This window comes from Pongo pygmaeus, chromosome 2, assembly GCF_028885625.2.
Source record: "Pongo pygmaeus isolate AG05252 chromosome 2, NHGRI_mPonPyg2-v2.0_pri, whole genome shotgun sequence".
Lineage (NCBI taxonomy): Eukaryota > Metazoa > Chordata > Mammalia > Primates > Hominidae > Pongo > Pongo pygmaeus.
Window position 1 is genome coordinate 504,168 of NC_085930.1, and position 25,379 is coordinate 529,546.

The following is a 25,379-nucleotide window of genomic DNA, read 5'->3' on the forward strand; positions in this document are numbered from 1 at the left end:
TCTTTTCTCTCTTTTTAAAAAATCAGATCTTTGGCGTTGCCAGTTCCTTTTACCTTTTGTGAGTTTAGGTTTGATGTGCTTTGGGGCTTTGATCGGACTTTGTGCTTGCATTTGCCGAAGCTTATATCCCACCATTGCCACGGGCATTCTCCATCTCCTTGCAGGTAGGTTTTGTCATCATACTTACCTTTAAGCTTCTTCCTGTCTCTTTAGGGACCAAAGAGTTACAAATCTTAAATGTTCATGTATTAACTGCCCTGTCACACTGCCTGAAAAGCTCTTTACTGTGCTTTTACCCAGCCATGTTTTGTTTTGTTTTCTAAATTTTCCCCCAAGGTCTGTGTACACTGGGCTCAGTAAGTTGTTATGTTGCTGGAATTGAACTACTCCACCAGAAACTAGAGCTCCCTGACAATGTATCCGGTGAATTTGGATGGTCCTTCTGCCTGGCTTGTGTCTCAGCTCCCTTACAGTTCATGGCTTCTGCTCTCTTCATCTGGGCTGCTCACACCAACCGGAAAGAGTACACCTTAATGAAGGCATATCGCGTGGCATGAGCAAGAAACTGCCTGCTTTACAATTGCCATTTTTATTTTTTTAAAATAATACTGATATTTTCCCCACCTCTCAATTGTTTTTAATTTTTATTTTATTTGTGGATATACCATTTTATTATGAAAATCTATTTTATTTATACACATTCACCACTAAATACACACTTAATACCACTAAAATTTATGTGGTTTACTTTAAGCGATGCCATCTTTCAAATAAACTAATCTAGATCTAGACAGAAAGAAATGGATAGAGACTTGACACAAATTTATGAAAGAAAATTGGCAGTAGGAATGTGACCCAAAACAAGTTGTGCTGATGTCTGTTAGACTTTTCAGTAAAACTAAAGTAACTGTATCCGTTCAACTAAAAACTCTATGTTAGTTTCTTTGGGAAACCTCTCATCGTCAAAACTTTATGTTCACTTTGCTGTTGTAGATAGCCAGTCAGCCAGCAGTATTAGTGCTATTTTCAAAGATTTAAGCTCTATAAAATTGGGAAATTATCTAAGATCATTTTCCCTAAGCATTGACACATAGCTTCATCTGAGGTGAGATATGGCAGCTGTTTGTATCTGCACTGTGTCTGTCTACAAAAAGTGAAAAATACAGTGTTTACTTGAAATTTTAACTTTGTAACTGCAAGAATTCCAGTTCAGCCAGGCAAGGATTAATATTATTTTTAACTCTCCATAAGATTTTCAGTACCACCAAATTGTTTTGGATTTTTTTTCTTTCCTCTTCACATACCAGGGTTATTAAAAGTGTGCTTTCTTTTTAACATTATATTACAGTTACAAAGTAAAATTCCCCAACTGCTATTTATTTATTCCAGCCCAGTACCATAAAGAACGTTTCACCATAATGACCCTCCAGAGCTGGGAAACCTACCACAAGATCTAAAGTTCTGGCTGTCCATTAACCTCCAACTATGGTCTTTATTTCTTGTGGTAATATGATGTGCCTTTCCTTGCCTAAATCCCTTCCTGGTGTGTATCAACATTATTTAATGTCTTCTAATTCAGTCATTTTTTTATAAGTATGTCTATAAACATTGAACTTTAAAAAATCTTATTTATTTATTCCACTACTGTAGCAATTGACAGATTAAAAAAAATGTAACTTCGTAATTTCTTACCATAACCTCAATGTCTTTTTTAAAAAATAAAATTGAAAATGAAAAGAGACTCAATTGTATATAGAGTGTCTGAATTGATTTAAATCTCAACACTTTAGGATAAAGAAGTGGAGGGAATCTCTGTGGTTGTCTGTGGAAAGTGCATCTTGCTGTACAGGGCTGTCGTTACGTCCTGTGTTTGGGTCTCTTGTTTTATCTTCCGGAAAATGTGGGAACCCCTTCCCCCTATTAGAAATAAGAAAATCTTTATCTTTTATTTTTCAGAATTTTAAACTATGTTCTCAAAAGTAGTTTTGTTATCTCTGCATGTCATACTTAATGTGGCTAGTTTTCAGTAAAGTCATTTAGTGACTGTGGATGTTTGTGTTCTGTAGTAAATAACCAAGTCAGCTTCTGACTTAGGACAAAGTCAGCATTACTCTGTAGCCAATTACTGCCTGTGAAATGGCTGGTTACTCAGGTTTCTATCTAATCTTAATTCTTGAAGATTCATTACCCTTCAGCCTCTTCTGTGGAAGGTGGAAAAGAGAAAAGCTAAATGAACAAACAAAGCACCTTTGGGAATGGGATAAGAAAGTTTTGGCAGCATGACATTTTTGTATTGGTCAGTTATTTTAAACAATGTCCCTGCCTCTTAATACTCCAGAGTTACATGGGAAGCTAGCACCGTAACCCCTGGTGCTGCATTGTAGTTGGTATTTTTAGCATGTTGCAGGGTAGCTGAGGTTATCTTTCCTGCAAAGACTTTTTTTCTTCGGAATATATAGAGCTGTATTGTTTCATTTAATGTGAAACTGATTCTAATCAGGTTGAACCATATGAAACTGCTGATATTCAACCATTTTTGATCAACCTAATAGATAAAATCAGTGGCAAGGCAAAACCTATTAAATTTAATCTTTGAAAGCAACCCCCAAAGTAAAAAATTCAATTTTCAGATTTTTCAGAATGAAATTTTTTTTTTTTTTTGAGACGGAGTTTCACTCTTGTTGCCCAGGCTGGAATGCAATGGTGCGATCTTGGCTCATCACAACCTTCGCCTCCCGGGTTCAAGCGATTCTTCTGCCTCAGCCTCCCGAGTAGCTGGGATTACAGGCATGTGCCACCATGCCCAGCTAATTTTGTATTTTTAGTAGAGATGGGGTTTCCCCATGTCGGCCAGGCTGGCCTCGAACTCTCGACCTCAGGCGATCCACCCACCTCGGCCTCTCAAAGTGCTGGGATTACAGGCATGGGCCACCACACCTGGCCTCAGAATGAATTTTGTGGCAATTTAACAAATGTGTTTTAAGACCTTAATTTTATAGCTCCTAACTAAATGATGTGGGTAAATATCCTCTATGATTTTTAGCAAAAGACTCATTTCAAAATTTATTAAGTATAGCCATAAAGCACAATTTGGCACAACAACAACAAAAAAGGAATTCTAGAAGAATTTATTCAGATAACACTTAGTGTGCCTTCTGTCTGCATCATATTACACTAGGATTTCAAATTCATAATCTAATGGGAATGTGTTAAAATTTTACCTGCTGTAGTTGTGTGTGTGCACATGCACACGTGCATTAAGGTTAGGATAGGGTTGACAATCACTCCTAGGTGAACTCATTTAGTCATGTGATTTGAGAAGAATGAGATGATCACAAACCATATCAATTTAGTTTGTTTTTCCATTCCAGAAATATCACCAAATTGCAGACTAGCACAGTTAAAACCTATAGACCCTGTCATGTTCAATTGACTATAACATATATAGATCAGGTCATGTTAATACTTAGCCTTCATATAAACTTTCACCAAAAATGAAAACCTGTTAACCTAATTTTGCTGATTGAAAAACTTTCTTTTTTGTGAAATGGAGTCTCACTCTGTCACCCAGGTTGGAGTGCAGTGGCCCAGTCTTGGCTCACTGCAACCTCTGCCTCCTGGGTTCAAGGGATTCTGCTGCCTCAGCCTATGGAGTAGCTGGGATTACAGGTGTGTGCCACCATGCCCAGCAACTTTTGTATTTTTATTAGAGACGGGATTTCACCATGTTGGCTAGGCTGGTCTCAAACTCCTGACCTCAAGTGACTCACCCACCTTGGCCTCCCAAAGTGCTGGGATGACAGGCGTGAGCCACTGCACGCTGCCTGATTGCAAAACTTTCTGAAATTCTCTAGCAGCTAAAAGAGCAGTTAATGGGTGCAGCTCTGAAGATGCAAATTGTTATTTTACAAGCTTGATGCAGCTGTGTCCTAGCACAGATGGGTGGAGGCTTTTGTCCTCCTTTCAGCACTCTTCTCAAAGGGAACAATGATTCATACCTTGAAAAGCGAGGAATAAACAAGGAAACGGATCTAAATTATTTTTCTATTGCTCATCAGGTGTTCTTATACTCCATCGTAATAAGATACATTCTTCCCTGGGGCCAAATTATATGCCATCATCTTGCAAATTCATGATGTGAAAATACTCAATTGTAAAAGGAGTAACAGAATTATTATTTGCCCTATAGAAGAAGTTAGCATAGAGTGATTACATTCCCTTCAGTGCCAGAATTTCTATTACTAGCATTACATGTATACAAATATATATTATTTGACATGTAAATATTTACATACTTTCAGCAAACTTCTATAAAAGCAAGATCCAATTTATATTACTTTGTATATTTGCAAAGGTTTAGAAATGTGAAATGAGAATTTTCTTTCTGCCGTACACCTTTTAAAATATCTGAGTTACTAAGTAATGTGTCATCTTTACTGGTCCGGTGTTAGTGTCTCAGTATGTGAGCTTTACCTCACCTGCCCTGCAGGCTTTCAGCCCCTCCCAGTCTTCCGCATTTTGTTCATTTTTTCCCCCCTTAGCTTGTATTGTCATTATATGTTCACAAACATCTTTGGTTCTCTTGCTCCCATAATTTCCCATGACACCTGCCTTCACAATCCTTAGCCCTATCTTCATAGACTGTGCTGTCCAGTTTTCTTAATCTTAAGATATCAATGATGGCTGTTCAGAACTACCAAGTTGATTCTATAAAAAATTATGCTGTTTGACTTCAACTGCTTTGTAATTCTAAGCATCTCTAATAATTGATCTTTTAACACCCTGCCACACATTTTCCAAGTCTCTACAAATGTTAGTTGTTGGAAACCTTTATTCTACCTGCTTAACTTCCAAGGAAGGAGTTTATGCTCTCTTTTAGAAGGGAATACTGGAGTCAACTCTTGTAGTATCTCCCAGCCTTATTTGCTTCTCTATATAAAAGAAGAATGTATTATCTGGCTGGAGAGGTTGCTGGAATCAGGGCATCCCCAAGGAGCAGCATGGTATATGGTGGTTAAGTATTTAGCTTGGGAAACAGAATATGAGCTTTATAATCCCAGGTCTGTCTTTTGTCTCTTAGCCTTTTTCCAAACACCCCTTTTCCCATCTGTGAAATGCTTTATCATGTGTCTCTTAGAGTTGTGATGAGGATTATGTAAATTGCTTAGGATAAAGTAATCACTCAAAAACTGCTAGTTATGACTGACTGCATTATGAGGGGTTGGGGTTGCCAAGCCTATAAAGTGGTGACTCTTAGCCTAGGCCGCACATTGGAATTTCCTGGAGAACTTAAATGTTTTCATTCGAGAGAATCTGATTTAGTTGGCCTGGGCTATGGTCGGGTCATTGAAATTTTTAAAACCTTTCCAAGTGATTCCAGTGGGCAGTTATATTTGAAAGCTATCTTTAAAAGCAAGAAATAGGATTCTCTCTCTCCTAGGCAGATTATGAAAGAGTGGGCTGTGGAGTAAACAGACCTGGCTCGGTGTCTGCCTTCTAAAAGCCATTTCTCTACTGTGCTTTCCACACTCTTCTGTTGACTGGCTCTTTGTGACAGGTCCCAATCCATCCCACCTCTGATAGTTGGAGATGCGTATGAAGAGTCTGCCCTGCAGATCCAGTGCACCCCTGGTTCTCAGGTTCAGATTTGGCGGGATGTAATAGGAAGCCTTGTTTGTTTTGGCTTCAATTCCAAATTATTTTCTCTAATCCGGTACTTTCAGGGACCCTGTAATTTGAGGTCATTAGGCCTCTATAAAGAAAGTGAATATTCTGATCCCTGTCTGCTTATCAATTCATTGTGTTCATACTCTTGGTTAGAACTAGGAAGGAAAGAGGCATGCATGAGTGATTGATGTTAACTTCTACCCAAGCTAGAAATTCTGAGGATGAACATATAATAGCATTATCTATAAAATGGGACATTATCTGCCTCAATAGGTTTTTGTGATGGTTAAATAAGAAGGTATATGTGCAAGTGGTTAGAACACCTTTGGAAACATAAGAGCTCAAAAAGTGTTTGGTACTATTATTTGGACATTAATGCAGTGCATGGGAAGGAGGCAGCCTTTGCTTGCCCTGTGTGGTCCAGCTCTAGGGCATGCGGGACTCTGAGCTGTTGGGGTTTACCACAAGGCTACACTCCAATGGGGATTAGAACTGGGGCTGGTGTTACATTATTGGGGAAGTCTTCTGTTTCCAGTGAAGGTTTGTTTCAAAACAGAAAGAGCTTCATTACATGGGCTTTTTAGCCATACAAGCCTCTCAAGGTGGAAGAATTTTTGCTTTTAAAACTCACATTTTAATCCTTTTTTTCAAGTAGGACAGCAGTGGGGTGGAACTTTTGGCCTTTCAATGATTGTGCTATTGGTAAAGCAAGATAAATGCATCAAAAACCTTTCTATTAGTCCATTTGTGATTCTATAACAGAATACCTGAGACTGAGTAATTTATAAATAATAGAAATTTATTTTTTATGGTTCTGGAGGCTGGAAAGTCCAAGATGCCAGCAGATTTGGCAATTCTGATTCCAAGACAACACTTTGCATGCTTCATGTTTCAGAGGAGAGGAAAACTGTTCCTCACATGGGAGAAGAGTAGAACGGCAAAGAGGGTGAGAGAGGGCCAAACTGTACCAATTCCATCCATGAGGGTGGAGCCCTCATGGCCTAATCACCTCTCAAAGGTCCCACCTCCTAATAGTGTTACAATGGTAATTGAATTTTGACATGTGTTTTGGAAGGGGCAAACTTTCAAACCATAGCACTGTCTTTATGTTGTTTAAAATTGGACTCAGGTCCATTGAGGGAAGTGGAAGAACTTGGATTCCTGCAGCTTGTTTGCAGGCTCCTGAAATCAGCCTCTACCACATGCAATCCAATTAGACTTGGATGGTTCATTTTAAGTTCTGAGGGTGGAAGTAGATTTCAGGGATCCACACCATGGTTCCACTGCTGAGTAATGGTGGGTATTATTCATGAGCACTTAACAAGATGCCAAGTGGCACTTGTTACCATGGACTCAAAGGAGGATTCAAAGATATGAAAGATAAGACATTATCTAAAAATTTCTAGAGAGAGTTCCAACACTTGATGCTAAAACACCCTTGTAATGGTTAATATTAAGTGTCAACTTGATTGGATTGAAGGATGCAAAGTATTGTTCCTGGGTGTGTCTTTGAGGGTATTGCCAAAGGATATTAACATTGGAGTCAGTGGACTGGGAGAGGCACATCCACCCTCAGTCTGGGTGGGCACAATTGAATCAGCTACAAGGACAGCCAGAATAAAAAGCATGCAGAAGAATGTGGAAAGACTAGACTGACTGAGTCTTCTGGCTTCCCTCTTTCTCCTGTGTTGGGTGCTTCCTGTCCTTGAACACTGGACTCCAAGTTCTCCAGCTATGGGACTCTTGGACCTTTGACTACCGACTGAAAGCTGCACTGTCGGCTTCCCTAACTGCCTTCCTTGCTCCTCAGCTTGCAGACGGCCTATTGTGGGACCTCACCCTGTGATCATGTGGGTCAATACTTAATAAACTCCCCTTTATATAAACATCTATCCTATTAGTTCTGTCCCTCTAGAAAACCCTGACTAATGCAGCCCTCAAGGACTAATTTAGAGCAGCAGTACCCAGTTTGTCATCTTAACCATTTACCCCAGGCCTTGTACCCTCCACCTAAAACTCCCAACCCCCAAGCATTTGAAATAAGATACCTGGGGGAAGGAAAGGGAGGGAAAGGCCTTGAGCCTTTGAGTGGAGAGTGCTGTGGCCTCTCCCTCTTCACCACAGAAAGTTAGGTGTGGACCCCCTCCTATGCATTAGGCATTATTCTAGGTGAACAAGTAGAGCTACTCTGTAATTAATTCTTGACTTTAACATCCACAGAACTACTCTGGATTTAAACAGATCCGTTTGCAATCCCAGTTCTTTTTACTAGTTGAGAAACTTTGGGCAAGTTCTGTCATTCTTTAGGTCTCAGTAGGATAATAATGCCTATTTTTCACGTTCACCGTGAGGCTTGTAAGGTAATATATGTAAAGTGCTTAGCATGGAGTCTGGTACAATTTAAGCTTTCAATCAACGGTAAGTGTTATTAATCGTCAGATGATTTCAAATCCCCAGCCCTGCCTTCTCCCTAAACTCCAAGTCCAAATTCCTAGGTGCCTTCAAGGCAACTTCATTTGAATATTTTCAAGATACCTAAAATGTAATATGTTTAAATTTATACTCATTTGTCTTCTCATAACTGCACCAATTCTCATTTGTTTTACATGTTTTCCCATCAACTAGACTTTTAATGTTGACATCATCTTTGACTCCTTCTGTTCCCTGGCCTTCTATATCCAATTAGTTATCAAGATTTTTTTATTCTATTTCAGTAATGCCTATCTCACTGAAACTCTCCTGTCTAGTCACCTTAGTTCAGGTTCCTTCCTGGATGATGACAGTAGACTCTCTGCTGGTCTCTTTGCCACTAACTAGCTCACCCGAAACCCATTTTACACATCCTGCCAGCCTAATTTGCTAAAGCATAGATAATATCGCATCAACCTTTTACCCCAAAACCATCAACAACTCTCTACTGCTTACAAAAGCAATCTAGAATAAAGTCTAGATTTTGTCTAACATCAAAGCTGTAACATTGTCTAGCTCTATCTTTGGATCATTTTCTCCTGTTCCTCTCCTATACTTTAGTCATAGTCATTGTTACGTTTGGACTTTCTTATATCTGTGATTCATCTTATATTGTCTTTATTTATGGAACGCTATTCTCCACATACTCAAATCTTGATCTATACCACTTCACTGCAATTCCAGTTTCAAAAATCATGACCACTTCTTTACCAGTTGAAATAACTGGAGACTCATCTCAAATGTCTTGCTCTTCTGCATCCCTGTAGCATTCGGAGTAACCCCCTTCTTGCTGCTTTTGCCACTTTCTACTTTTTGTATAACAGTGATTGTTGTGCATATCAACCTTCCTACTAGAACTTGTTGCCTATTTAATCTTTGTATCCTTCCAACATCTTCCACATTGCCTTGCAAAGAATAGTCCCTCAATAAATGAGAGAGTGGCTTCTGAGTTATAATCCTTGAAATTATTAGAAAGCTGCATTGTAAAATATATACATGAAACTAGATGAACTAGGGAAAAATTAGAGTTGATAGACTAGAGCTCAAATTGAACACCTTGGAGAGACTAGGCTATGTAATGGGTCCTTCAAGGTAATTTTGAGATTTACACCTCCTCCACTTCTTGCCCTGGAGCTGGAAGAAGATGAGAGTTTGGTTGTTTGTCTATTGTGATATCACATCCACAATTTTACCCAATCACATAGGCTTTTGTGATTTTTGTTCACTTCATATAAAGTGCTTATACTAGAAAATGTTTAAAGACTTTTGTTGACATAGAAGATAAAAATTCAAAGCTGACCACTGTTGGCAAAGTTTGGTGAAATAAATGTATCCTAATCTGTATTTAAACTATGAAGTAAAATTCTACAATGAAATCGAGTATTGTTAGTTGTAAGTTTAAGAAATGAGGCCGGGTGTGGTGGCTCACGCCTGTAATCCCAGCACTTTGGGAGGTCGAGGTGGGCAGATCACAAGGTCAGGAGATAGAGACCATCCTGGCTAACACGGTGAAACCCCGTCTCTACTAAAAATACAAAAAATTAGCCAGGTGCGGTGGCAGGCGCCTGTAGTCCCAGCTACTTGGCAGGCTGAGGCAGGAGAATGGCGTGAACCCGGGAGGTGGAGCTTGCAGTGAGCTGAGATAGCGCCACTGCAGTCCAGCCTGGGTGAAAGAGCGAGACTCCATCTCAAAAAAAAAAAAAGAGATGAATGGAGGGGAACATAAATACTTTAACAAACCTCAAAATGAAGAGGGCTCTTATTTCAAATGCACATTCATCAAAAGGTAACTTTTCATGAAGAGGAAACTTTACCATACATTTCCAATCTGGCCTGGTTACCCCCAAATCTGCCCAATATTATGCAATGTGTCTTGACTACTATAGTGGAGCTTGTCTTGATTAAAAGTAGATTCTTAACAAGCAATAATTTATTTCTTTCCATAGGAAATTACTCAGATTCTTGGCTCCATGAATAATTTTAATGATCTTCTACATTATCCTTGATAATTACTCATTTCTCAATAATCTTTTAATTTCATCCCATGACTCTGAGGATAGCTTCCAAGCTCTTTAAATGGCCTTACAAACTCATTGGCAATTTCTATACTTCAGGCACACTGACCTTTTAGTTTTTCCAGTGGGCCATGCCTATGGTAGTTTAAAAACATGGCCTTAAAATCCTTTGATTAATCTTGCATTGAGATTCCCATCCTCTTGAATCTAGGCTGGCTTGTGATGGTTTTGACCAATAGATTGTGCCTGAAATGACACTCTTCTCATGAGGTCATAAAGATCATGTGTCCTTAAACCAGTTTTCTTGGAACACTCAGTCTTAGAACACTCCCTCTCCAAACCCAGATACCATGCTGTGAAGTCCAGGCCACATGGAAGGGTCCTGTGTAGATGCTCCAGCTGAAATCCCAAGCTAAGCTCCCAGCTGACAGCCAACATCATTTCCAGCCATATGCAGGAGCCATCCTGGATGTCCAGCCTTAACAAGCCTTCAGAGGACTTCAGCCACAGCTATTATCTTACTACATCCTTGTGAGACTCTAATAAAGAACCAACTAGCTGAGCTCAATCAACCTATAGAACTGATAGAAATAAAATGAATTGTTGTTTTATGCTGCTATGTTTTGGGGTCATTTGTTATGTAGCCACAGTATCTGCAACAATGCTGTTTCCTACCACAGGCTTTCTCACGGTTTTTTCCCCCTTTTTCTGAATAGCTTTTTCTGACCTTTACACTCCTGTGTCCCACTCCTTTTACTCTGGTAACCCTTATTTTTCAGATCAAAACTTAATTTTTGCTTCTTCAGTCAAGTTTCCCTAATTATCTATTTTGGGTTAGTTCTCTTACATTTCATCGCATTGTGAAGTTCCTGAATGAGGTAGTTATTGACAGCAGTAGACAGTTAAGTCTAAATATAAGAGTGATTCCACTTGCTACTACTCCTTTGAGACTCTGTAGATCCATTTTTTCTATACCTCCATAAGATCTAAGGTAGGTTTTTTAGTCATTTAATAATTAATTAGCCAGGCACGATGGTTCATGCCTATAATTCCACTTCTTTGGGAGGCTGAGGTGAGAGGATGGCATGAGGCCAGGAGTTTCAGACCAGCCTGGCCTTTGTCTCTACAAAAAATTACCAAAAAAAAAAAAAATTAATGAAGTAATCCCTTTTGAGGTAGAGGAGCACTAAAAAGTCAGTCTAATAATCACATTCCAGTTCAATTAGGGAAGTATAAAAACTCACTATTCAATGTTAAAACTCTTCTCTCTCTTAGCTTCGGTTTGCCTGTCGTTGGGAGGCCCAAAGTGGGGAAGGAGGCTTTCTCAGCCTCTTCTCTCTGTCCTCAGTCACTGACTGTTTCTGACCTCTCTATGGTCAAACCAGTGGGAGAGTAGATTAGGGCAAAGTATATTTTGATTGTGGCTGGTACTGTTATCATCTGAACCTGGAGACATGGAGGGCCCATGCATAATGCAGGCTCTTTCTCTTTTTAGAGCCATTCTGTGAGTTTCTCAGAGACTTTCCCTCTGCAGATCTTCAGACTGCAGCTTTGCTAACATGTAAAATCAATATCTGTCCTTCATCGGGCTGCCCTTCAATCCCATTCCTGGCAGGCTGGTTCCCCTCTGTTGGGACCACATTGAAGAATTCTCTTTGGGTCTGGACACAGTGGCTCATGTCTGTAATCCCAGTACTTTGGGAGGTTGAGGCAGAAGGATCACTTGAGGCCAGAAGTTTAAGACCAGCCTGAGCAACATGGCAAGACTTTGTCTCTATAAAACATTTTAAAAATAGGCATGGTGGCACATGCCTGTTCCTGCTACTGGGGAGGCTAAGGCAGGAGGATCGCTTGAGCCCAAAATTTGAGGTTGCAGTGAGCTATGATCTTAGCCTGGGTGACAGAGTGAGATCTTGTCTCTAAAAACTTTTTTAAAAAGAAGAGTTCTCTTTTACTAGGACCCCAGGCCGGCTCCTTCTCTTAGGAAGACTTTTAACCCAAAAGAATCATGAAGGATCAATGGACAGTGGGAATGCAGGTCTCTCTCAACTCACCTTGAGGTCTCACTATTTCAGGGCTGTCTAATCAAGCCCTTTCACCTTTGGACCCCTCAAAGGGGAGTCATATACTCTTCCATAGGTTTCCCAAACTCCAGGGGACATGTATCAAACTCTGTGAGTAAAGACCCTCTCAACTGGGTAAGTAGAGTGAGCGGGGCCAAGCCTCTTCATTGCAATGGGTGGGAATAGAGGAAAGCCTATAAGTCTTTCTAGAGAATGTCTGTGTCTGAATTCTCCAAATTCTGATTAATTCCCAAGACTTGTAAATAGTTGAGGGGGATAATGAGTCAAAGGTCACAAGATAGGTTTTTAAACCACTCTCTGAAAATCCTGCACAGGAGTCTGGTGTCTTAATTTGGAATGTGGAGCTTCTGATAAAACTAAATTGAGATGTCAGGAGAAATTGCACATAAATCTTAAACATTTATTAAATTGTAATGATTTTAGTTTAACATCTTCCTCTCAGGACTTCTGTAAGACCCATGAGAGAAGAAATCTTGGCTGACTTTACTCATAGTGCGTGGTGTATTTTAAAAATGCGCAGTAAGTATTTATTGAATGATGGATGAATGAATAAATATATTTAGATTATGCCACTGGCATTTCGTTGTCTATGAACTAATTATTTGGTTATCCATAATACACATTTTTCAAATGTAAAAGTACATAGTCATACTCATAATTATTACATTTTCAGCTTCATTGTTTTCTATCAGTCCTTAAACAAATAAGTTACTTTTTTGGTGTATATTTTCTCAAGGAGAGTAATAAATCTTTCTATCTCAAAAATAGTAATTTCCCTTTAAATAAGGGTTATGTATTTAAATATGAAGTTAAATAGAAGAAAAAATTGAGAAGGGAAGTATTGTGAAGGATAAGGTTCTATAGGTTTACTGTTAGTCAATTATATTAAATGTGCTATAAATATACTATACCATTTTATTTTCTTTTTTAATAGCCTGCATTAGATACATTTCTAAGAAGCAGGGATTGTGCCTATGTAATTATTTTGACTGTGTGTGTGTAGCCCTTTATCATTACCCATGTGATATGGTTTGGCTGTGTCCCCACTCAAATCTCATGTTGAATTGTAACTCACAATTCCCATGTGTTGTGGGAGGAACCCAGTGGCAGGTGATTGAATTATGGGAGCAGGTCTTTCCTGCACTGTTCTCATGATAATAAATAAGTCTCATGAGATCTGTTTGTTTTAAAAATGGGAGTTTCCCTGCACAAACTCTCTCTCTCTTGCCACTGCCATTGCCATGTAAGAAGTGCATTTCACCTTCCACCCTGATTGTGAGGCCTCCCCAGCCATGTGGTACTGTAAGTCCATTAAACCGCTTTCTTTTGTAAATTTTCCAGTCTTGAGTATGTCTTCATCAGCAGCGTGAAAACGGACTAATACACCATGTTAAGGGGAACTAACTCAATACATACTCTGCTGGGATGAAAGAAGACATGCTTTACAGGAGGGCATGAGGATGCAAGGAAGAGCAGCAGTAAAGGTGAACAGCCGTCAGATTGCTGAGGAAATTATACCAGATTTTATCTCTTTGGTGCTCATTGCCTGCCTCTCTGCAAGAATTCTCATCATGTTACATTTCAGTCTTACTTTTTTTTTTTTTTTTTGGTGACAGTGTGAGACTGAGAGTGCTCAGGTAATGGGGTTTTTGGAGAGTCACACTCCTAGTTCAGCCAACATGAAACTAAGAAATAGAGCTTGTATGAGGGTCCTCCTCCCACCCACTTTTAGAACCGCCTCTTCCTATGAACCCAGCTGCCCCCAGTCGTCCAGGAACCTCAGTTTGGGACATTATCCGGTCTTGATTTCTGAGAATTAATGGCTTCCTTGATATTTGCCTCATTCATCTAGGCTGTTTCTTGTTGGAGAGCAAGCAATGTAGATTAATTGATTTGTGCTACTGAGACAATGAGTTACACCTCCCAAAGTTTTTGCCATTTTGACACTTGGACTTTCAAGACCTTAATCTTAATTTTTTACTTCTTGTCTTTCATGCTTCTTACCTGCTTGCCTTTCTTTCTTAATATAGTTTTCGAGCACTTCAGTTGGTGTCATGCATTTAATAGACTCTGAGACACAGACCGCCCCACTCCCTGCACAAATAAGGTGGACTATATGCCGCCACATTTGTTTTAAAAATAAATAATTTTGTAAAAATAGGGAAGCATAACACATTTCATTTCTGAGTCCAATCAATCGTCCTCTTACTCATTTGGCAGGAAAGATAAAATCTATTCATCATGTTTGCCTCAATTTAGTATTCTAATAGTGCAATATGTACTTGCTATAGAGTTGGAGAAATATTTTGATTAGAATAGTTTAGGTGCCCCTCATATTACATTACTTGACCTACACATTGGGTTAATCTATACATATTTGCCTTCCAGGCATGAGTAAATAAATTTTCCCTGCCCTGTTATCCCCACTTGTGGTAACCTACAGTAACTCATTTAGTCTATATTCAGATTGATTGCAAACATTCAAAACATGTCTCCTCCCCACCCCTGGCCGCCCATCTTAAATGGTATACCAGTAATCTCCGACGCCTGCATTCAGGTTAGGATGTCCTAACATGCCCATCAGGCATCATAGCCAAAAGGCTGTTGTTTACTTCTCATGTTAATTCTCTGGTTTTATGAAGAACTAGTTCACCATAGATACATATCTCTGTATAAAGTCATGTTTAAAAAAATCCCCAGTAAGTTATTCTCCCAGTAGAAATTTTGTGGTTTTTATCTCAGTCAGTTTTCCTTTATTTCATATGTATTATTTTATCCTTATCTTCTAAAGGGAGCATCAAACAAAATAGACCTGTAAGTCATATCGGTATATGACTCATTTCTCCAAAGTTATCATACTAATTTGATAATACGTACTTTCCCACATTAGTATTTGGCTTTCTTTCCTTTATGAAAAGGGAGCTACCTTTATTGTTAACACCTTAAACAGGACTAACTGGTATCTGTTCTCTCTGTTCCCTGGGATTGATGTTGATTCATCAACAAAAGCAAAACATAAAATTATCATGCAGAGATGAAGCTAATTCAAACCAAATAAAATAGCAAGTTTATAGTTAATAAAAAGGGTTGGTCAATAACCATATTTAGTAAAATATATTTGCTTAAAATGAATTATATTGATTATTATTCTACCATATTTCTATCAAGTTCATACCTATATCTCCTGTCCAATAAAACTGAATAATTTTTTTATAAGGAATGTACAGCTCAACAGTTAACTGTTTACTGTATAAGATTTTCTTTTTTAAAATAATGTATTTGGCTTATTTTTTTCTTTTAAGGTTTTCTTAAGGTTTAAAGGAACAATTAATATTTTATCTCTTTTTTTGTTAACTTCAGTACAAAAATGCAGTTGATGACTTGACAAAAGGGCTGCATCTATGGCTTAAAGGTGCAGCCCTTTCATCAAGTCATCAACTATATCTCTGTACTGTTGAATTTCTCCAACAGTGACAAAGGAGAGCATGCTTCCAGCTGGAGCTGAGTCCAGGCACACAGCCATTCCTGCACACGCATGCGTGCAAACAGGGAAGCCCAAGTAGGAGAAGAGGAAAGAGGTTGTAGGGATTTGGGAAGAACCTTGATTATTCCCTGGAGGAAAAGACAAATCTACTTCCCAGAAATCACCCTCAAATCTACTTCCACCCTCAGAACTTAAAATGAACTGCATCCTTTTTTTCATCTTCTTTTCTTCTCCAGTGAAGATGATCTCCAAACCCTTATTTTTTCTTTGAACTGTAAATTTTCCACTCATGGACGATGCAACCAACAGATGCAATCTCTGTGAAGATGAAAATTGGGGCCTCTTATTATAAAATTGACCTAGCTGGACTCAGGAAACCAGGGAAGAAGTCAATGCAGGCATTTAAAATGTAAAGCTTCTTCTGGTTACATCTATTTATTTTTCTTGTAGGTTGAGTATTTCTTCCCAGTTTTTCCGCTCTGGTGTATAACAAACAGGTCAAAATTTCCCATCTTTCCTCCTGGTACTAGTTGAATCCTGCCTTGCATACTTAATGCATAGTGAAATGGCATCTAGCAGAAATACACACCCCCAAAACACACCACCATTTCATTAGGTGCCCAACAAATTCTGTATTTAGCTTATTTATTTATTGTTATTTTTGCATTTTCTTAACCCGCTATATATTGACTGCAAACGAATTAATAAATTATCCCTTCTGGAACTTTTTGGTCATTTCTTTTTTTTAATGTTTTCACTATAAAAGGTAAGCTGAAATATTGAGAAATTGTTCAAATCAGCATATTTTATAATTCACAACTACAACTTGGTAAATATTTTTACTGTAAGTAAGCACTGAAATAATGAAGTATGATGAGAGGCAGTAGTTTTTAATGCAAAGATGCAAAGTTATAAATTTAAATGTTCAGAGGGGCCAGGGAGGTGACATAAGAATTGTTGCCACTTTTTCAAGAAAAGTCAAATTTTGCTTTTATAAAAATTTTTAATAAAAATTTTAAATAAAAATTCTCCTGATATTTAAATCTCTTAAAATTAATTGTCCAAAGAACACTATGCTGTTCTGCATTGCGTAGGATGAACAATTCTGTGCAATCTCTGGGTGACCTTTTGTGATTTCTTATGTAATAATTGAGAATGTAGTTTTTGTAGTTAGGCAGCCTGGGGTTCAGGTCATGCAGACTTCTGTGGGTCACTGAACAAGTGACTCAACCATACTGTATTTCATATTCTCACCTGTCACATGGGATAATAATTGCAATTCTCTCACAGGATTTATGAGGGTTAGATGAGGTAATGTGTATATACAGCTTAGCACAGGATGGACGCATAGTAAGTATCCAAGTACATTTGGTGATGCTGATGGAAGTGCATTAGGCAAAAGCTCAGCTGATGGGGTTTAAATTTGAAACAGGCAAGGAAATACTGAAATGTCTGAGTATAATTGGAATGAACTAGGTTAGGTTTTCTTGGAGGTTACAAATATACACTACATTTTTATAGTTTTGCATTCATGATTTAGGGAATTATATCTAGAAATATATCTGTTTTCTACTCCTTTTTCTATATAGACTCAGCATGCTGATTTTCCATGTAATGCCAGCCTTTGGTGGCTGGCTAGCTTGAGGCCCACTGCAATCTGACAATTGCCTTCTGGAAATTTAGATGTAACCACAGAGCATCAAGAGAGGAGGTGGAAGGGAGAATTTTTCTGTTACTTGTTATGGGTCCTCCTTGTTCCAGAAGTTAGTAATTAAAATAATGGCAATGTTCTATTATTTAAGAAGATGAAAAGAGTGGTGTCTTGGTCATTAATATGTCTCAGCATCTAGAACAGTGCTTGCACATAGCAGAATCTCAATAAATATATGTAGAGCGAGTAATTGGAAAGTATCTCTTTAATGATGTCACATAAGATTATTAGGTTCTATCCATATTAAACAACTTTAAGTTTTGCAATGGTGAAGGAATAAAAGAAAATATTTGAGATAAGCCCCGTCCACAGTTCAACAATCACACTTTTTTACGTGTTTGTATATAATATTCCCAAATGTTGTGTCTCCATTGTTTAACCCCTTCCTCACATCTCAGGAATGGGCACAGAGAAGTTTAGCCTAATTCACTGACAATGAAGGCTCTTCAGATCTACATGAAGTTTGAAATGTTTGTCTAGAACTTTATGATACGGTATCTTTATGCATGTAGGTTTTGGAGTAAATAAAATTTAATGTAACCTGTCTTGAAATTTGACATTCTGATTTTAATTATTTAAATGTTTAAATCATTTAACAACAACTTCAATATAGAAATATAATATTCATTTTTATTGGCACGATCACTTCCTGACTACCTCATTCTAACTACAGTAATGTCCCTCACACGCTATTACATTTTCTTCCTTAAAATTCACTTGCCATTTTTGTTGTTCATGGATGTAAGTGATTTCGTTGGTTGACTGTTCACATGATCTTAAACACTTGACTGTAATGCACATGTTGTAAGCTGTAGAGTGGGCTGGTTATCAAAGCCCACTTTGTAAATGGAATGGCTTTTTATATTTGTAACTGGTAGTTTTGCTCTTGTTTTGGGTGTTGATCATCATTGATGCTAACGCAGTCTATAGACATGGTGGCTTTCTACATTGCTGCTTGAATGAATTCAATGTCTAGATGTGCTTTTAAATTCTGAGTAAAGATTTAGCACAGTTCACTCCTTTCCATGAATTTTCCCTGTCACATATTTCTGCTTAATTTGATTGTATTTTGATATGTTTTAATATTTTGTATACAATTAGTACACTTCCTCTGTGTAATTTTATTTAGAAGTTTTTTGAGCATTAAACCATTAAGCTAGGATAGATGTCATTTTTTCACACTTTCTTGAGATTTTACGTTCAGCAGAATTTTTCTTAAGACACTTATTACTTCCTTGTTTCTCAGACTATAAATGAAAGGATTTAGTAAGGGAACTACTATTGTAAATAAAATAGCAGCTGGTATATCATTACCTCCTTCTTCAAGCAAATTCGGTCTAATGTATATGAAAAAAATAGATCCATAGAATAATGAAACTGATGAAAAGTGGGATGCACAAGTAGAAAAGGCTTTGGCCCTTCCCTCTTTGGATTTCATTCTGAAAATAGTAAGAAGAATATAGAGATAAGATATTAAGACACTACCTATGGTAAAGACTTGAATTGAACCTGAGAAGATGAATAGAACCAGTTCATTGATGAAAGGGTCAACACAGGAGAGTCTATACAAGGGAAGAATATCACAGTAAAAGTGTTTGATGTGATTTGATCCACAGAAAACTAACCTAAATACAAGCCCTACATGAATCATGGAATGCAGATTTCCAGCTATGAAGGCCCCTGTGGTCATCTGAATGCAGAGTTTCTTGGACATCATGATGTGGTACTGCAGTGGGCTGCATATGGCCACATAGCGGTCATAGGCCATTGCTGCCAGAAGAAAGCAGTCTGCAGTTTCTACAGTGCAAAGAAAATAAAACTGGACTGCACACTCATAGAAGGAAATCCTTTTGTTCTCAGAAAAGAAGTTCTCTAACATTTTGGGGGTAATGGCACAGGAGCAGCAAGAATCCACAAGAGCCAGGTTTCCCAGAAAGATGTACATTGGTGTGTGAAGCTGACGGTGTGTAAATATCAGTGCCACCAAACCAATATTCCCCACCACGGTGATCAGATAGATGGCAAAGAACACCACAAACAGCAGAGTCTTCAGCTCAGGGTGATCTGTAAATCCTGTGAGGATAAACTCATTTTTCATGGTATGATTTTCTTCAGCCATTCCTGACTCTCTGAAAAAAATTGTAGAGGAATAAGGCACTAATTTATAATATGCCGCAATTATTGAGGTCTCTTTAGCAAGGAAGGAGAGCATCTTCCACAATGTTTCCTCATGTTGCCTGGAATTTGGTGCATGCCGAATTCACTGCGAGAATGAGTCTCCTGAGGCTACTACCTTTGTGGTTATTGGTTGAACATGCTTCTAGCATATTTGGAAAAAACATCTGACTGGGTGCACAAGGATGGCTTTTGAGGTCTTGAGAGAAATATTCAGAGCACAGAACTTCTCTATATAGTGTAGGTAAAGCTGATTCGTAATTTAAGTGTCAGTAATTGGTACCAGTGTTCCCAATTTCAATGTTTGTATATGTAGCGGTTAACAATGTGTTTAAAAGACTATTTTTGTACACTAATGTTAACAGCGTTATCTTCAATAGCAAAAAGGTAATAACAACCCAAATGTTCATGGACAGGTGAATGGATAAATAAATTGTGATGGAATATTACTCAGTCTTATAAAGGATTGAAATTCTCATACATGTTACAACATGGATTAACCTTGAGGACATAATGCTGACTGAAATAAGCCAGACACAAAAGGACAAATATTGTATGATTCCAATTACATGAGAAAGCTAGAGTAGTCGAACTTACAGAGACAGAAAGTTGAATGGTAGTTGCCAGGGGAAGGGGTCTACTGGGAGCTATTGTTTAATGGGTACAGTGTTTCTGTTTGGGAAGATGAAAAAGTTCTAGAGATAAATGATGGTGATCATTGCACAACAATGTTAATGCACTTAATACCACTGAACTGTACACTTAAATATGACTAAAATGATAAGTGTTATGTTGTGTATAATTTACCCCAATAAAAATATTTTTAAATTACTATTTTAATCTGCCTATTTCAGCAAATTACCATCTCCAATACTGGTGGAATATACACTTAAAAATAAGATGCTCTAGGGGAAAAGGGAATATTTACAAGATATTTATATTCCTGGGAGTTGGGGAGTAAAAGTGTTATGGATGGAAGCTGGGAGAAAAAACAAAAGGCTGTATTTAAAAAGTCTGGCCAGCACATTGGCTTATGCCTGTAACCCCGGCACTTCAGGAGGCTGAGGAGGGAGGATCGCTTGAATCCAGGAGTTCCAGACCAGCCTGGGCAACATAATGAGGCCCTGTCTCTTAAAAAAAAAAATTAAAGTATATAAAATTACCAGGGCATTGTGACATGCTCCTGTAGAGCCAGCTACTGGGGAGGCTGAGGTGAGAGGATTCATTGATCCTGAGAGATGGCGGCTGCAGTGAGCCATAATAGCATCACTGCACTCCAGCCTGGGTGACACAGTGAGACCCTGTCTCAAAAAAACCAAACCAAAACAAAAAAGCCTCCTATGTTACTAATGATACTATGAGTAAAACTACTTCTGTGCATAAAGAAATTAATGCTATTAAAAGCAATTGGAGAAATCCTGAGTTAAAAATATATTCAATTGTCTAACTACATATCAAAAAATTATGAATAAAATGTCAAACACAAACTGGGAGATTATCTGCAGTAAATTTGATAAAGTTTCTGTACCTTTGTTCTATAAAATCTCATACAATTGAGTAGGAATAATTACTAGAAAATAGGTAAAGCCCAGGAATAGAAAAATCTCAAAGAAAAAAACCTTTTTAAATAAATTAAAAATGTTTGATTTTATTACTAATCAGAGAAACATCATTCAGAAACACCTATGAAGCTATATTTATTTTGCCTACAAAAATAAGATTTAAAAAACTGATAATATTGAGTGTTATCTAGAATACTACTGTATTGCAATCTTGGTAATTGTATAAATTGGTGTAATGATTAGAAAATAATTTGGTAATAGATTAAAGAAACTCTTAAAGTTCATACCTTTTGACCAGTAAAAATAAATCTGTCAAAAAGAAATAACTAAAACAAGAAAATATGTACATATAATGATGTTCATTATAATCTCACTCATAATAGTGAAAAATTTAAACACCTAAATGGTAGCCAGTTAGTTAACCAGTATGATTAAATAAACATGAACCATCCACATGAATGTATACTGACAAATATTTTAAATGGTGTTTAGCTTTAATATCTATTATAATAAAACAGACACAAAAATATTGCATAAAAACAAAATAAAAAGTTTTACATGCAGTATAACCGGCATTACCGAATAAATGTTTACATGTAAATGTAATAGAAGGTAGTACAGAAGCACATCAAAATGTTTTTACTAGTTTTTGCTATGTAATAAAAATTATTGGTCATTTTTTCCTCTTTATATTTTTCTCTATTTTAAATTTTCTATAATAACTGTTCCTCATATTCAGAAAACAACCTTTATTAAGTACATAAAATGACATACTCTTAGATCTGCTATGTTTTATACTTTGATAAGTCCATAAAAATCATTGGGGATTCAACTAAGGTTTTCTGCACTTTACAAATCTACAGTGGAGAACATCAGAATGCACTTACTGAACAAGTGCCTGCTTCATTCTCATGATGATGACATTGGTAGTTACAATAATTATTTGCTGACAGTCTTGCATGTATCTCAAAACATTAAGGGATATGTTCGCATCTTGTGGTGATGCATTCTTACAGTCCTTTACCTATGAAAGCAGTATCACCTTAGTGTCAACTTTTACTCTTTTAAACATCGTGATTCTATGGTGTTCCTAGATTCTATGATGATCACATTTGTTCAAATTTGAGAATATTTTTAAAACTTCCATTACTAACCCCTTAGGTATGTCCTTAAACATGGAGTTCTAATCTGTTGGAGCATGTTTTATTTCAATCTACCTTCATTTATTATAGTTACGTTTGGAAGCATATATGCATTGTCCTGATATCGGATGCCTGGTTTATGTTACTTTCTTTAAAATGTAGTTGAGACTGTTCTAGATGTTTACAGATTGATAATTTTCTGGATAGTTATTGACCACAAGTACACTCCAAATTTCAGGAACAGAGAAAATGTTTTGGAGAGACATAGAAAGACCTCTTCTATTTTAGTTTCCTGAAAATATTGCTGACTTTTAAATATCAGATTATTTGGGGGATGATATCTTTAGAAACAATATTTTAAAATGAACTTTGAAATGTATATAAATATAATTTGAATGCTTTTTAATTAACTGGTTACCCTTGCCAGTTTAAAGTCACATAACATAAGATTTCCTTCAGTATTCTCAGTTGATTATAGTAAATTAAACAGACATAAGGTTTATATTGGTATTTCATTTCTCTAAGAATCGAAAGAGAAACAAGAACACTCCCTAAAATTATATTGGGGGTTTAAAAGATTGGTTTGAAATTATAGTCCTTGCTCAAATAATTTTTTTAATACATAGGGAATGCCCAATACAAACATTTTCAACACTATTTCATTGTAGAGGTTACCACATTATTTAAAGAACTTTAAAAATCTTCCCTAATGTAGTCTGTTATTACTACAAAAGTATACTCTTATTTATTTTTGGATCAGTGTAGGTTCCTCTTGAATTCATAAGTGATACAAATGAATGATAGTAAATTGTCTAGAGTTTACACAATAGACTTTAGATTTAGAAAAAGAAGATAAGAATCTGAAAAAATTGAAAAATTAGAAACATAAGGAAAAAGAAAACCATAAATAACTCAAAGAAAAAATGTTTCAGGATATTAATTTCTCTAGTTTCTAATTTAATAATAAGTGTTAAATTCTTACCTCGATTTTCCTGACAAGAGTTATATAGAGACCAGTTGGTTGCCTGGTATTAGTTTTTAAATTAGATGCAGCAATTAAACTATCTTCTTGATCATTTAGGAGAATATATGCACAGTGAGATCAATGTTAATATTTATGTTGTTGTAGAGAATGACCCAACTATTCAAAATAATTCTAAGAGGATTTATTTGGCATTGACATCAAAGTATAGCCTAAGAGACTTAATCTTCTGAACATTACAAACATACTAAATTGGATTAATTAGCATATCTTTTGAGACCTGGAGAATAAGCCAAAAGCTGATTAATAAACAAATTTTAAGGGCCATATTTTGATTTCCATTCATTTGAGTTTATACCACTTATCCTTATCATCAATCTGAATATAAAATCCTTAGTGGGAAAAAACATTCATACTGGAGAGGTCAGCAAAGGCTTCATGGAGGAATTGGAAACCAGGATTGGTTGCCTTAGAGGGGAGATTGCTTTTTGTGAGCAGAGTTTGGAAATTAACACATTCTCCATATTTTTTTCTTTGGTTAGTGATAGTATTTTATTTCAGGAGCTCTGGCCTTACTGTAATTTTTTAAATATATTTTTTAATTGGCTCATAAAAATTGCATATGCTTATGGCATACAACATGATGGGTTAATATATGTATATATTGTGGAATGGCCAAATCAGGTTCATTAACATGTATTGCCTAAACACTTATTATTTTTGTGTGAGTCATATCATTTAAAATTTATACTCAAATATTTTCAAGAAATCAATACATTGTTTTAACTATAATCACCATGTTGTACAAAAGTCTCCTGAACTAATTCCTTCAGTCTAACTAAAAGTTTGAATCATTTGAGCAATATCTACCCACTTCACTGTCCAACCGTTCATAACCACTCTGCTGTACTCTGCTCTATGAGTTTGACTATTTTTAGATTCCACATATAATCAGATCATATGGTACTTGTCTTTCTGTGTCTGGCTTATTTCCCTTAACCTCATGTCCTCCAGGTTCATCCATGTTGTTGCAAATGACAGAATTTTCTTCCGTTTTAAGCAGAATAGTATTCCACTGGGTATATTTATGATGTTTTCCTTATTAATTCATTTGTTGATGAACACTTAGGTTGATTCCGTATCTTGGCTATTATAGATAATGCTACATGGTTATAGGAGTGTAGATTTTTTTTGACATATTGATTTCATTTCGTTTGAATATATACCCAGTAATGAGATTGCTGGTTAATATGGAAGTTCTATTTTTAATTGTTTAGATTTGCCTCTATATGTTTTTCACAATGGCTGTATTAATTTTAATTACCATTAACAGTGTGCAAGGATTCCACTTTCTCCATATCCTCACCAACACTTGCTATCTTCTGTCTCTTCAATGATAGTCATTCTGATAGATGGAAGGTCATATCTCTTGGTTTATGCGTGTATCTGATGATAGTGATGTTGAGCAATGTTTTATATATCCATTATTCATTCTTTTGAGAAATGTCTATTCAGGTCCTTTGTCCACTTGTAAAATCAAGTTGTTTTCTTACTATTGAGTTATTTGGGTTCCTTATGTATTTTGGATATTAATCCCTTATCAGATGTGTGGTTTGCAAATATTTTCTCCCATTTTGTGGGTTTCCCTTCATTGTATGCATGCTTCCTTTGCTGTGCAGCAGCTTTTTAGTTTAATGTAGTCCTATCTATCTATTTTTGCTTTTGTTGTCTGTGAGTTAAAGGTTATATCAAAAAAATTATCATCTAGACCAATGTCAGGAAGCTTTTTTCCTATATTTTCTCCTAATAACTTTATGGTTTCAGGTTCTACATTTAAGTAATAACATTTTGAGTTGATTTTGGAAAATAGTATGAAATAATGGTTTAACTTTATTTTTCTTCATGTGGGTATTTACGTTTCCCAACACATTGAATAGAGGACTGTCCTTTCCCCATTGTATGCTCTTTGCAATTTCATTAAACAGCAATTTGATCTTAAATGCATGGATTTATTTCTGGGCTTTCTATGCTATTCTACTGGTTTATGTGTGGAATGTCAGTACTATGCTGTTTTGATTTGTAGTAAAT

At 36.8% G+C, this 25,379-nt stretch overlaps 2 protein-coding genes across 7 annotated transcripts in view; one reads left to right on the top strand and one right to left on the bottom strand.

Annotated features, from left to right (window-relative positions):
- Positions 1 to 1,741, top strand: part of CLDND1 (claudin domain containing 1) — a 41,865-nt gene extending 40,124 nt beyond the window's left edge. For all 6 annotated transcript variants that reach the window (XM_054481125.2, XM_054481124.2, XM_054481122.2 and 3 more), the window contains 2 exons: positions 27 to 164; positions 337 to 1,741. In XM_054481125.2, the coding sequence (XP_054337100.1) occupies positions 27 to 164; positions 337 to 557 (359 nt within the window). In that variant the 3' untranslated portion in view covers positions 558 to 1,741. The remainder of the gene's footprint in view (positions 1 to 26; positions 165 to 336) is intronic.
- Positions 1,742 to 18,598: 16,857 nt separating this feature from the next.
- LOC129033105 (olfactory receptor 5K1) lies at positions 18,599 to 19,549 on the bottom strand. The gene has a single exon (XM_054481127.1). It carries the CDS (start codon positions 19,547 to 19,549, stop codon positions 18,599 to 18,601), a length of 951 nt encoding a protein of 316 aa, XP_054337102.1.
- Between the last annotated feature and the right edge of the window lie 5,830 nt (positions 19,550 to 25,379).